Genomic DNA, 13,991 nt, shown 5'->3' with positions numbered 1-13,991 from the left:
TATTTTTATATAGAAGTCAAAATAAAAAGAGGTTATTTCTGTAATAAGTGATGAAATAGAAGCAACTCTATAAAAATACACTATCTTTACATAGAATTGCTATTAGCAATAACTTACCTATGAGAGATACAGATTTACATATACAAATATATTTTCTATAGCTAGCTCCCTCCCTCTCCCCCTTCTCCCCTCATCCCTCTCTCCCTAACTCCTTCTCCAAACTCTTACCAGTTTAGTTCTAGTCAAATAATATCTGTTTGGAAGTAGACAGAAAAGGACCATGTATGTGACATAGATGTAAAGGAGTTAACTGTAATTCTTAAATTTTTTCCTTCAAACCTTAAATGTTTCCTTCTTGATTTATCTGTCAGCCATGTATTTATTAATTCATTAATAAAATGCTGGGTATCCTGATCTCTAACCTCATTTATCGCCACGTCTATAACCTCATCCATAAACCCCCCATTTTTTTTTTTTTTTTGACAGGCAGAGTGGACAGTGAGAGAGAGAGACAGAGAGAAAGGTCTTCCTTTGCCGTTGGTTCACTCTCCAATGGCCGCCGCGGCTGGCGCGCTGCGGCCGGTGCACTGCGCTGATCTGATGGCAGGAACCAGGTGCTTCTCCTGGTCTCCCATAGGGTGCAGGGCCCAAGGACTTGGGCCATCCTCCACTGCACTCCCTGGCCACAGCAGAGAGCTGGCCTGGAAGAGGGGCAACCGGGACAGAATCCGGCACCCCAACCAGGACTAGAACCCGGGGTGCCGGCGCCGCAAGGTGGAGGATTAGCCTAGTGAGCCGCGGCACTGGCTGCCCCCCATTTTTCTTTAACTCCATCATTCTCCCTCTAGTTCAAGCCACCATTATTCCCTGCCTGAACTACTACAGTAGTTTAACCGGTTTTACTTTTATTGTTTCTTCCTTGTCTTCCATTCTTAACACAGTAGCCAGAGTTATCTTTAGAAATAGTTCTATCATGTCAGCCTTCTACCTATGATCTTTCAATGGCTTCCCATATCTCTCAAAGTAAAATCCAAAGTCATTATTTCAAGCCTAAAAAAACCCAAAACTGAAAACATCTTTGATTTAATCAAATAGCTGGAGACTCAAATGCTATACAATATAATGAAGTAAGCTATAGGTCATAGCTCAGACCTAAGGCACATATTCAAATTCATCAATGGTAATTACCAAAACCAAACTTTAATCTTTGACACAGAATTACATTAAGTTTGTATGGACATATATTCAAGTACACTCAGCGTCACATTATTTTAAAAACAGACAAGCCAGGAAACAATCTAAAAGTCCATTAATGGGGGCTGGCACTGTATACCTGTTGAACAATTGACCATTTCCTCCATGCCCCGCCAGCTCCCAGACCCAGGCAACCACCATTCAACTCTGTTTCTATCAATTTGACTATTTTAGATGAATCATGCAACAGGGATCATGTTCTTCTGTGACTGGCTTATTTCATTTAGCATAGTGTCTTACAGCTTCATCCTGTTGTTGTATATCACAAGATTTCCTTCTTTTTAAAGGCTGAAAAGTATTCCATTGTATATACACATAAGTGTGTGTGTATGAATATACCTTTTGTTTCCCATTCACCTGTCTATAGACCTTAAGTTGTTTCTGTACCTTGGCATCATGTTTTGCCCCTTCAGTATATGTAATAAATAATTCATCTAAACCTGGAAAATGCTGTAGAAGTCTTTCTTCTTCTTTTTTTCAATTTGACAGATAGAATTATAGACAGTGAGTGAGAGAGAGAGAGAGAGAGAGAGAGTCAGAGAGAAAGGTCTTCCTTCCATTGGTTCACCCCCCAAATGGCCGTCATGGCCAGCACTGCACCGAATGGAAGCCAGGAGCCGGGTGCTTCCTCCTTGGGGTACAGGGCCCAAGCACTTGGGCTATCTTCCACTGCACTCCCAGGCCACAGCAGAGAGCTGGACTGGAAGAGGAGCAACTGGGACTAGAACCTGACGCCCATATGGGATGTGGGTGCCACAGGCGGGAGATTAACCATGTGAGCCCCTCTGTGAGAATTTAACACAAACCCCACTGCAACTATGACTCTGTGCTTGTTCCACAAGATGGACTGAAACCCTTAAGCCTACCACAATTTTCATGAGGGTGGGGCAGGCAGAAATGGAAGTCTTTTACATCTTGGAGATTCTAATAGAAAGCAAGGAAGTCTGCTTTGGCATCATTGATGAGAGTCTTCAACCTGTTGACTTCTGTCAGCGCAGTAGTCACAGTCCTGTTTTACCATTTCCTCTGCCTTGGAACTCTCCAAGGTTCTGACACTTAATAGAGGCCTAGTAACCTAGAGTGCAGCACTAAGAAAACCAAAGTCTCTGAAAAATGGAATGGTAGGTTTAGTGGTCCTCTGCCATTTCTAAAACTTGATGCGCATCTCTCCTACCCATTTGGGCTATACCTAAGAATCATCCCAACCACAGCCTCCACTTGCTTCATGGCATCCCTGGCACATACCAAAACCTAGTGACTTCCCACAGCATCTAGATCTATTCTTTTCTCATTTCAATCTTTCTCTCAAGTCCACTGTGAGTATTTTAGAAACAAAATCCAATGGATTGTGGGAGAGATTTAATCTAACCTTGATTTCTTTGATCTGATTACAGCCATTGCAGCTGGAAAAATATTTCAAATGTGCAAATTTCTAAGACTATTTTCTCCACCCATAGAAAGTTCCTAAGAAAGGGAAAAACAAGGAAAAGATAAGGGTAATATGATCAGCAATAGCAGTTTTCCTGTTCCAAATATGCCCTTCAGAATTCCAGTAATTGGCTATCTTAAGCAGAGAAACAAGTCTACAGTGAGCTGACTGCTATCCCATTTCTCTAACTGAAGGAGAGAGTAAGCGCAAGAATAAGAGAGTGAGTGTGTGTGTTTAATTGTGGTGTTTTTTGGGTATAACGTTTCAAAGAACTGTCAGAATTAACCCTAAAAGAATACTTGGCTTGTACTTCATTCTGTACCATACTCCAGTCTGCACAATCCCACATTGTGCTATCCCAACCTTTTCTTGTAATGAAAAACATCCAGAAAACATGATTTCTCTTAAGAAACTTTGAAAAGCTTTCGAATTCCACAGATAAACAAAAAAAAAGACAAGTAGAAGTAACTTAAAAGGTGATTAAAGTGGAACTTAAGATTATTTCTTAGCAATTTTTGCATATGCAGATAGGAGATAGAAGGCAGAAGACATGAGGTAGTATTGACTAGAGGAAACAGAGACTTACTTTTTGGCCCAGGGGGTGCCTCTGCTTCCTCTCAGAAGTGGGAATATGGGGGCCAGCACTGTGGCGCAGCAGGTTAATGCCCTGGCCTAAAGCGCCAGCATCCCATACGGGCTCTGGTTCGAGACCCAGCTGCAGCTCTGGCCGTTGTGGCCGACTGGGGAGTGAACCAGCGGATAGAAGACCTCTCTCTCTCTGCCTCTCCTCTCTCCGTGTAACTCTGACTTTCAAATAAATAAATAAATCTATCTTTAAAAAAAAAAAAAAAAAGTGAGAATGTGGCAGTCTAAAGGTTAGAGCACGGGCTCTGGAGTTAAAACATCTGTGTTCCAAATCCAGTACCACTGTGTGACTTTGGGCAAGATACTGTGTCTTGGTCTCCTTAACTTAAAACAGAGATAATAACCATATCTACTTCAAAAGATTTTTCTGAGGATTATTAAACACTTCAAATGAAACCTGGGGCATGAGGTCAACAGCTTGACTGCCTACTACCAAATGCAGGACTACTCTGAGTCTAACCCAGCCTCATCTCTTGCCTGGGCTGCTGTAACGGTCCTAACCAGTCGCCTTGTTTCTTGTCCAGCTCCCCTCCAGGCTGTTTTCCAAACAGCAGAGCGATCACAGAAAAACTAAGTAACACCATATCTATGCTCTGCTTGACACTCGTTATAAAAGTCCAAGCTCTTACCACGATCTATTTTTTTTTTTTTTTTTCCAAGAGGAGTTTTATTGATGGCTTTGGTTCATTCCCTTCCAAAAGACCAAATGAACTGAACAGTGGTAACCTTTAGATTTTATTGTCTTCATAGCAAAACAGAAGACGAAGATTAGAACTGGATCACTTGCCCCTTTCTCTTCTTATCTCCTCCCAATTCAAAGTGTTTACATCTCTTAATAGCCAACATTCTCTTGGATCTGCAGTTGGGCTCCACACACTCAAGCCTCAGCACAATCTTCTTTGTAGTTTTAGCCTTTTTCCGGAAAATCGGCTTAGTCTGTCCCCCATAGCCACTCTGCTTCCTATCATAACGCCGCTTTCCCTGGGCATAGAGAGAGTCTTTGCCCTTCTTATACTGTGTCACCTTGTGGGGCTGGTGCTTGCCACACTTCTTACAGAAGGTCCGGCGGGTTTTCGGAACGTTCACCATGTTGCTGGAACGCTATCGGCTCGGAAAGAAAGCCTTACCACGATCTATTAGGCCCTACATGATTTCAACCACTGCCTATCTAACATATGCAACCCCTCACCATCTCTCCCCACTTGCCATCTCATCCCACTCTAGCGACACTGGGTTCCTACCTCAGATCTTTTGCATTGCTTTCTTTCTCACTCACTCAGGTTTCTGCTTAAATGTCAACTCATCACAAAGGCCTCCACTGCCCCGGGGCTCTGGCTGCTTTTATTTTTCTTTTTAGCAGTCTTCATTAATCATTTTAGATTTATTTATTCTATTTCTTTTCCTCTGTTTTTTTTTAGGATGTAAATAAACTTCAGTGGACAAGATTTTTTGAACATTTTTTCCCCCTGTGTCTCTTGGATCTAAAACAGTACCTGGCAAATAAATTATTTTTTGAATTGACAAATAAATATTTGGTATTATTATCCCATCTGTCACATCTTAACCAGATTATTCCAGCAACTTCCAAGCAGCAGTTTATGCTCAGAATCTCTTGTCTCATATTTTCCAACATACTACTACGTCATATTCACTACAACACTACTTTCGTAAGGTTAGAGCTGACACCTGCAGCTCGGTGTGCTCTGTAAGTTATTAATGGTATGTAAAAAGAGAGACCCGATGATTAAGAAAGTTTGAAAACTATAGGATTAAAGACATTTGTGTTATCTCCTACAAAAATTCCCTGCCCTTACTAACCTGCAGTGTAGATCTCCAGAAGGATTTAGTATTCTCACTGTTTGTCACTACAGAAACTTTCCTCAAAGAGCAGGTCAAGGATTGGCTTTTGTAACATGCTTTAAGAAATAATGGTCTGGGGCCAGCACCACGGCTCACTTGGTTAATCCTCCTCCTGCGGCACTGGCATACCATATGGGCGCTGGGTTCTAGTCCCAGCTGCTCCTCTTCCAGTCCAACTCTCTGCTGTGGCCCAGGAGTGCAGTGGAGGATGGCCCAAGTGCTTGGGCCCCTACACCTGCATCAGAGACCTGGGAGAAGCACCTGGCTTCTGTCTTCAGATCAGCGCAGTGCCGGCCGTAGTAGCCATTTGGGCAGTGAACCAATGGAAGGAAGACCTTTCTCTCTGTCTCTCTCTCTCAAAGTCTATAACTCTACCTGTAAAAAAAAAAGAGTCTGGAGGCCGGCGCTGTGGTGCAGCAGGTTAAAGCCCTGGCCTGAAGTGCCAGCATCCCATATCGGCGCCGGTTCGAGTCCTTTCTGCTCCTCTTCCGATCCAGCTCTCTGCTATGGCCTGGGAAGGCAGTAAAAGATGGCCTGAGTCCTTGGGCCCCTGCGCCCGCATGGGAGACCTGGAAGAAGCTCCTGGCTCCTGGTCTCGGATCGGCACAGCTCTGGCCATTGCAGCCAATTGGGGAGTGAACCAGCGGATGGAAGACTTCTTTGTCTTTTTTTCTCTCTCTGCCTCTCCTTCTCTCTCTGTGTAACTCTTTCAAATAAATAAATAAATCTTCAAATAAATAAATAAATAAATCTAAAAAAAAAAAGTAACTATCAGGGCTATAAACAGAACTGAAAAGACGACGACTGTGTTTGGTGCTGTAGCCGCTTCCCTTTCCCACCTTGTTTCTACAATCTGTGGTGTTTCTTTCTTACTAACAAGGCTTATAAAGCAATCAATCAAAAGGAAAGAGGAATTCAAATAATCCTTGTTAGCAGATAACAAGATTTAATATGTAGACAAACAAAGACTGCACCAAAAAAACTTCCGGAACTGATAAATAAATTCAGTAAAGGTGTAGCATGCAAAAATCAACATAACAAAAATCAGAGTATTTTTACATACCAATAATACACTTCCTGAAAAAGAAATCAAGAAAGCAATCTCATTCACAACAGCTATCAAAAAATATACCCCAAACAAATAAAAATATCCTAGTAATGAATTTAACTGAATGAATGATCCCTACTCTACAATGCAAACTACAAAATACTGATGAGGAAACTGAAGAGGAACCAAATGAATGGAAATACATCCCGTGTCACTGGTTACAAGAACTGTTAAATTGTGTACATTACCCAGGGATTTACAGGTTCAATGCAATCCCCTCAAAACACTAATGGTATTCTTCACAGAAATGAAAAAAATCCTAAAATTCATATAGAACTATAAAAGATTCTAAATAGTCAAAGCAACCTTGAACAAAAAGAACAAAGCTGGAAGCATCATAATACCGATCTGAAAACATACTACAAAGCTATAGTAACCAAAACGGCATGGCACTGGCATCAAAACAGAATTGAGAACTCAGAAATAAATCCAAGCATGTATAGCTAACTGATCTTCCACAAGGCCACAGCATTCCCCCCAAATACAATTTGCGAAAGAATAAAGGTTATTTTCTTCAACACATGGCACTGGGAAAAGTATAGATATCCATATGCAGAAGAATTAGATCCTCTCTCTCACCTTATATAAAAATCAACTCAAAATGGAATAAGATCCTAAATGTAAGACCTGAAACTATGAAACTGCTAGAAGAAAATATAGAGGAAAAACTTGAAGACATTGGTACAGGCAATGATTTTTTGGATAAGACCCCAAAAGCACAGAAAACACAAGCAAAAAATAGACACAGGGGATTATATAAAATTAAGAAGCCTTTTTTACACCAAAGGAAATAATCAACATGGTAAAGGGATAACTTGCAACACAGGAGAAAATATTAACAAACATACATCTACATCCAACAAGGGACTAATATCAAGAACTCAAAAAACTCAACAGCAAAAAACCCAAATAATCAGACTTAAGGTAAATGATCCATATAGACATTATTCAAGAGAAGATACACAAATGGCCTATAAGCAAATGAAAAAATGCTCATTGATACTAATCATCAAGGAAATGCAAATCAAAACCAAGAAATCTCTCACTCCAGTTAGAACGGCTAAAAGAAAAAAGACAAAATAACAAATTCTGGCAAGGATGTGGATAAAAGGGAGCTCTTATGAACTGCCGGTAGAAATATAAATTAGTGTAGCCAATCTGGAAAACAATATGGGGAATCATCAAAAAACTAAACACAGAACTACTATGATCTAGCTATACCCACTACGAGGTACATAGATCCAAAGGAAATACAGGTTATCAACGAGATACCTGCACTTGCAGACTTATTGCAGCACTATTCACAACAGTCAAGACACAGAACCAACTGAGCTTATCTGGTGACAGATGAATGGGTGAAGAAAATGTGAGATACACACATACAGGAATGTTTTTCAGTCATAAAAAGGATGAAATCCCGTCATGTGCAGAAACATGGATGGAACAGGAGAATATTGTGCTATGGGAAATAAGCCAGGCATAAAAAAGACAAATACCCTATGTTCTGACTCACATGGAAGCCAAAAAAGTTGATTTCACAGAAGTAGAATAGCAGTTACTAGAGGGCAGGAGGGATAAGAGAAGATTGGTAACAGGTACCAAAGTACAGTTAGATAGGAAAAACAAATATTAGTGTTTCACAGCACAAGCAGGTGACTATAAAAATGTAATATATATTTCACAAATAACTAGGAGAGGAGAGAGAAGGTTTCCAACATAAAGAAATGACAAATGCTTAAGGAGGTAGAAACACTAATCACCCTGATTTGATCAAAATGTATATTATATACATATTTTGAATAACACTGTTCTTTATAAATATGTACAATTAAAAACTAATTTTGAAAAAATAAGTCAGTCTCAAATTACATAAAAGTGTATTGGCATAGATCTGTGAAAAGAGTCTATCTGGGCGCCAGCGTTTGTGGTATAGTGGATAGAGCCACCGCCTGCAGTGCTGGCATCCCATATGGGCGCTGGTTCGAGTCCGGGCTGCTCCACTTCTGATCCAGCTCTCTACTATGGCCTGGGAAAGCAGTGGAAGATGGCCAGGTCCTTGTGCCCCTCCACCCATGAGAGACCCGGAGGAAGCTCCTGGCTCCTGGCTTCAGATCGGTGCAGCTCCAGCCATTGCTGGCCATCTGGGAAATGAACCAGTAGATGGAAGACTCTCTCTCTCTCTTGCTCTCTGTATAACTCTGCCTTTCAAATAAATAAATATTAAAGAGAAGGAGAGAGAGAGAGAGAGAAGGGAGGGAGGGAGGGATGAGTAGAGTCCATCTGGGCTTCTAACTGAAAAGAATAATCTATTTGGGTTCTAAACTAGTTTACTTTTTCTTTTGGTCCATAAACAATCTTCTTCAATGAGGTTGTATTTTCAATCTTTTGCTTACATACTATAGCAAGCAAAGAGAGAGCAGACATCCAATGTTTTTAGATTCATCTTAGTAACCGGTATACCCAACCTCAGCAAGGAAACAGATCATGTAAATTATATTCTTAGTAATAATTCTAAACTTTGTAAAAATTTCACGTGACCACTATTTTTCATGACAGAAATACTGAGAAGCAATATTTACTGAAATCAATATATTAATTACGAAAATCTGAGAAATTTTTTCTGCCTATAAGAATTCAAAAGATGGATCAAAAAGAGGTATACAGCAGACACATTTCAGTGTCCCTGTCTGCCATATACTGCTGGACAGTCCTTGCTCATAGCAGAGAGTGGCCTTGCTTTATACTTAGGTACAAACCATATACTATACCTATATATTAAATATGTGGTGTATACTACATTGGTACACACCTGATCCAGAAATTATTCCAGGAAACTTTTCATCCCAATAAAAGGAACTCCAATTTTCTTCAGGTAAAATTCCCACCTAATTCTTATTTTGAAAGAAACATTTATACATTAATGTATATGGGTACTTCAAAGAGTTTATATAAAAATGGAATTAAAAGATAAGTTTACTTTTGGTGCAGAAAAAATTTTGAAATCCATGCAAAGTTTTTTTCCTAATGCATATTTTCCATGAAGATTTTGAAGGTCCTCCTATATGGACATATACTTTGGAACAGAAGGACTCTTCTGGGTTTCCATCAAAAGACCACAATTCCCTTGTAACTCTAGATATAAAGCTGCATTTTCCACAGAAGACAATCACAACTGCAGAGACGGCCTGATTTAGTCTCAGGCTGGTCCCACTCCCCTTGCAGGTGATGGTTAGGAATGGTATATTCTGAAGGTTTCTCTCGCTCATTAACTGAGTTTATTAACCTGAAGCAATCTTTAGCTGCAATGCCAGCCAACCAAACTTAAGCACAGATTTTAGGAAAAAATTTCTCACTAAGAAAAAGCCACAGGAAGAAATGACCACTCCTTTCTCTGAACACTATTATCCCTGCATGTGAAGGCTGGAACAGCCATAGCAATTTTACTAAGAACAAGGCTAACTGCAGCTTCAGTCTGCTGCTTGCCTGGCCCCCATGCCAGCGGCCCAGGGGTCACATTTTGAGAAACTCTGAGTTTACTCTTCGGGATTCACCACTCTCCCCAAACCCCACTGTTCCTCTGGCTCTGCCCTCCAGGAAGACACTTTTCCCTACCCGCCTTGTGGACTCAGCCTGCATCTGTTGCCCCTCCATCCTTCACCACCGGCCCTCCTGTGGCTTCTGCATCTGCTCTCATGCGTTGCCCACCAGTCTTCTCTTGGCATCACCGGGGGCAGTGGTCCTGACCAGCCAGGTCCCCTCTCAGCTCACTCATCTCCCTTTCTGACTACCACATTCCAGATTTATCTTCCTGAAGTGTATGTTTGGAGATCTCTGCTCGTATTCAGTGATCTTCGATGGCTCTTGGCCACAGCATGAAATCTAAGCCCCTGGAGCTTAGTATGCAGGCAGTCTACATGCTATCTATCTCTGACTGTCCACTTGTACAATCCTAACCAAGTGCTCCCTCACTGGGCCATGTTCTGCCTCTGTTCCCTGTCTACATGTGCTCCTTCTCTCAAATAGCTCCCCCTGCAAAGGCCCAGCTCCAGCCAACTATGTGCTGTCTTACTGTCTAGACCGTGAGCCCCTTGCGTGCAGGGGGCATCTGTGTTCACTCTGTATTTCCCGTGGCAGCTAGCACCCGGACTTGTACTTGATAAGTGCTCAACAAATGTCTGCGCAAGTGGAAAAAAAAAAAAAGGCTAAAACTGAGGGTGGCAGAGTGAAGGCTGTGAAGAACCTGGAGTTCCTGCCAACACCTGGGTCTCCAATCAGCCACTGCTAAAGGCTGCCCTTCCTCTGGACTTCATATAAAAGGGAGCAACACATTCCCTCATTTCTCAGCCACTGTAAGATTTTTATTACTTATAGCTGAAAGGTTGCTGAATTAGAAAGGACACTGTGACTTGGATTGCAAAATGAGTTGAGTCAATCAGACTCCTTTAGGAAAATGAGAGAAAAAAAAAAGGGAAGATGGCAATTAGTTATGAGGAACAAACTGAAAGAATACATAAAAACAGGGAGCTCATATGAATCATTGCAAAAAGGAATCAGTAGACAGAGGAAACTGGTAAGGAGAGAGAAGGAGAGAGATATGTAGCAAGAAGCAGAGAACGTAGAAGGAAAAGCATTATTGCTATTTAAGAAAAAGACAGCCTTTAGCTTTCCTGTTCTGATGATGCCCAGCTAAGCCGCATTTCTTACCCTTGAATTACCATGAGACATCTATGTAACTTCACACTGTATCTCTCTCTCTCTCTCTCTCTCTCTCTCTCTCTCTCTCTCTCGACAGGCAGAGTTAGACAGTGAGAAAGAGAGACAGAGAGAAAGGTCTTCCTTCCATTGGTTTACTTCCCCAAATGCCTGCCATGGCCAGCGTGCTGCAGCCGGCGCACTGCACCGATTCGAAGCCAGGAGCCAGGTGCTTCCTCCTGTTCTCCCATGTGGGTGCAGGGCCCAAGCACTTGGGCCATCCTCCACCACCCTCCCGGGCCACAACAGAGAGCTGGACTGGAAGAGGGGCAACCGGGACAGAACCTGGCGCCCCGACCGGGACTAGAACCTGGTGTGCCGGTGCCGCAGGCGGAGGATTAGCCTAGTGAGCCGTGGTGCCGGCATGTATATCTCTATCTAAGAGCTAGGTTGAGTGTGTACTCTACTACTTACGGAGTCCTGTTTAGGACACATGGTAGACAGAAAGACAAAAGTCCAGGGCTAGTGCTGTGCTGCAGCAGGTTAAGGCACCACTTGCAACACCAGCATATCATTTCAGAGAGTCTGTTAGAGGCTCTGTTGCTCCACTTTTGATCCAGCTCCCTGTTAATGTGCTGGGAAGGCAGTGGAAGATGGTCCAAGTATTCAAGGCCCTGCCACACACACGGGAGACCCAAAGAGTTCCGGGCTCCTGGTGGAGTGAGCCAAGAATGGAAGACCTTTGTCTTTCACTGTGTTTCCCATCACCTCTCTGTCATTTTGCTTGTCAGGTAAATAAACAAAGTTTTTTAAAAAGGCAAAAGACCAATTAGACTAAAACTGTAAGTTAAAGGAGGCCAACGATAACAGATGAAGCACTACAATACAGCTCCAGTGATAATAAAACTTAGCAACAAAACTAAAAAAGTAGCCGGCGCCGTGGCTCAATAGGCTAATCCTCCACCTTGCGGCGCCGGCACACCGGGTTCTAGTCCCGGTTGGGGCGCCGGATTCTGTCCCGGTTGCCCCTCTTCCAGGCCAGCTCTCTGCTATGGCCAGGGAGTGCAGTGGAGGATGGCCCAGGTGCTTGGGCCCTGCACCCCATGGGAGACCAGGAAAAGCACCTGGATCCTGGCTCCTGCCATCGGATCAGCACGGTGCGCCGGCTGCAGCGGCGGCCATTGGAGGGTGAACCAACGGCAAAGGAAGACCTTTCTCTCTCTGTCTCTCTCTCTCACTGTCCACTCTGCCTGTCAAAAAAAATAAAAAATAAAAAAAAAAAAAAACTAAAAAAGTAAAAAAGCAAAAAACAATCCATGTAATCATTATTAAAATACAAATAACCAAAGTCTGGTCATTAAAAGAGAACAAACTATCTAAGTGTGAAAGATGTTCCACAGATAGCACAAAGGTATCTGGATCACACATTAGATTTTCAAATCAAATCCTGACAAATTTTTACCTTCTTGTTTTCATGCTTTTAATGTCAGAGCTTTAAAACCCCCAGCTAATGGCAATACAAACTTACCAGCTCTGCCTGGAAAGGCCAATGATCTAAGTGGGAGAATGGGTCAGACGGCAAGAAAACAAACTCACCCTAAGCATAAGGAGGTGGCTGTAGCAGGTTTACTCCTCAGATCAGACCCCGCATTGTAGCAGTCAGCTTCTGGCTGTCCTGCCCACTGTTTCCACGCAGCACGTTCAATAAATCTAACTGTGCTCAGTCCACTTCACTGCCCAGGTGAATTCTTTCATCAATAGCAACACAGGGCTCCATCAATTGCTTCCTGTGATAATTTTCCCTCTTCAGTCTCTTCAGCTGGTGCCTCTCCCTTCTTTTTCCTCCTCCCCAACTGAGTTCTACTGCTATTACTCCATGTTAGTCCTGAATGCATTTCACCTTGGTTGCTGTAATACTTGTCAAGGTGACCCGTGCTCCAGCAGCTCCCAGTTCCAATACAAATTAATCTTTCTAGAGCAGAATTCTGAATATGTCATTTCTTTACCAAAAAATTCTCAACAGTTCTTTCACGCTTATAGTATTAATTAGCTCATGCTGCTCCTTGGCCTAATAAATATTCAGAAGTTGATCATAATGATAGGACTAAGAGTCAAAGGGATCACATAAACAAGACTAGTGTCTGCTAATACTGACAGAATTAAAAAAGGAGAGAATGATCCAACATGGGAAAGTGGGATACACAGCACTCATAGAAAGGCAGATGTCCTAAATAGCACTCTGGCCTCAGAATCAGCCCTTAAGGCATTCAGATCTGGCTGAAGAGCCTATGAGAGTATTTCAGGCATGGAAAGCCAAGACATTCTGGCAAAAACAAAAACAAACCAAAAAACCCTATATGAAAGATCTCTGCGAGTGGGATCCCAGTGGAAAGAACAGGTCATCAAAGAAGGAGGTACCTTTCTCTGAAGGGAGGAGAGAACTTACACTTCGACTAGGACCTTGTCTAAATATCATCAGAGTCAGAGAACTCAAAAGGCTTCCATAGCCTTGGTAACTCATGACAAGAGCCTAGGGTGATTACTGATGCCATAAACAAGAGTGTCAATTGGTAAGTCAACAACAGGAGTCACTGTGCACTTACTCCTCATGTAGGATCTTTGTCCTTAGTGTGCCGTACATTGTGAGTTAATGCTATAACTAGTACTTAAACAGTATTTTTCACTTTGTGTTTCTGTGTGGGTGCAAACTGTTGAAATCTTTACTTAATACATACTAAATTGATCTTCTGTATATAAAGAGCATTGAAAATGAATCATGATGTGAATGGAAGCGGAGAGGGAGTGGGAGAGGGGAGGGTTGTGGTTGGGAGGGAAGTTATGGGGGGAAAAAGCTATTGTAATCCATAAGCTGTACTTTGGAAATTTATATTCATTAAATAGAAGTTAAAAAAATAAAAAAAAAATTCAGAAGCTCTATCATATATGCTTTCAGTTGTCTAAGCCCTTACTCTTATCACCATCTCCTCTTCCTACTTTTCCTCC

General features: G+C 42.1%; 2 protein-coding genes across 4 annotated transcripts in view; both read right to left on the bottom strand.

The window, feature by feature from the left end:
- The window catches only part of SIK2 (salt inducible kinase 2), a 149,094-nt gene that overhangs the window by 74,020 nt on the left and 61,083 nt on the right, over positions 1-13,991 (bottom strand). The gene's annotated exons all lie outside the window — the stretch shown is intronic.
- Positions 3,967-6,157, bottom strand: LOC100357544 (large ribosomal subunit protein eL42). Its single transcript, XM_070078289.2, has one exon. The coding sequence runs from the start codon at positions 4,415-4,417 to the stop codon at positions 4,097-4,099; it is 321 nt and encodes a 106-aa protein (XP_069934390.1). The 5' UTR covers positions 4,418-6,157; the 3' UTR covers positions 3,967-4,096.

Source organism: Oryctolagus cuniculus, chromosome 1 (assembly GCF_051225735.1).
Source record: "Oryctolagus cuniculus isolate XC-2025 breed Fujian yellow rabbit chromosome 1, ASM5122573v1, whole genome shotgun sequence".
Lineage (NCBI taxonomy): Eukaryota > Metazoa > Chordata > Mammalia > Lagomorpha > Leporidae > Oryctolagus > Oryctolagus cuniculus.
The sequence above is the reverse complement of the archived record's forward strand: the minus strand, read 5'-3'. Positions and strand labels throughout refer to the sequence as shown.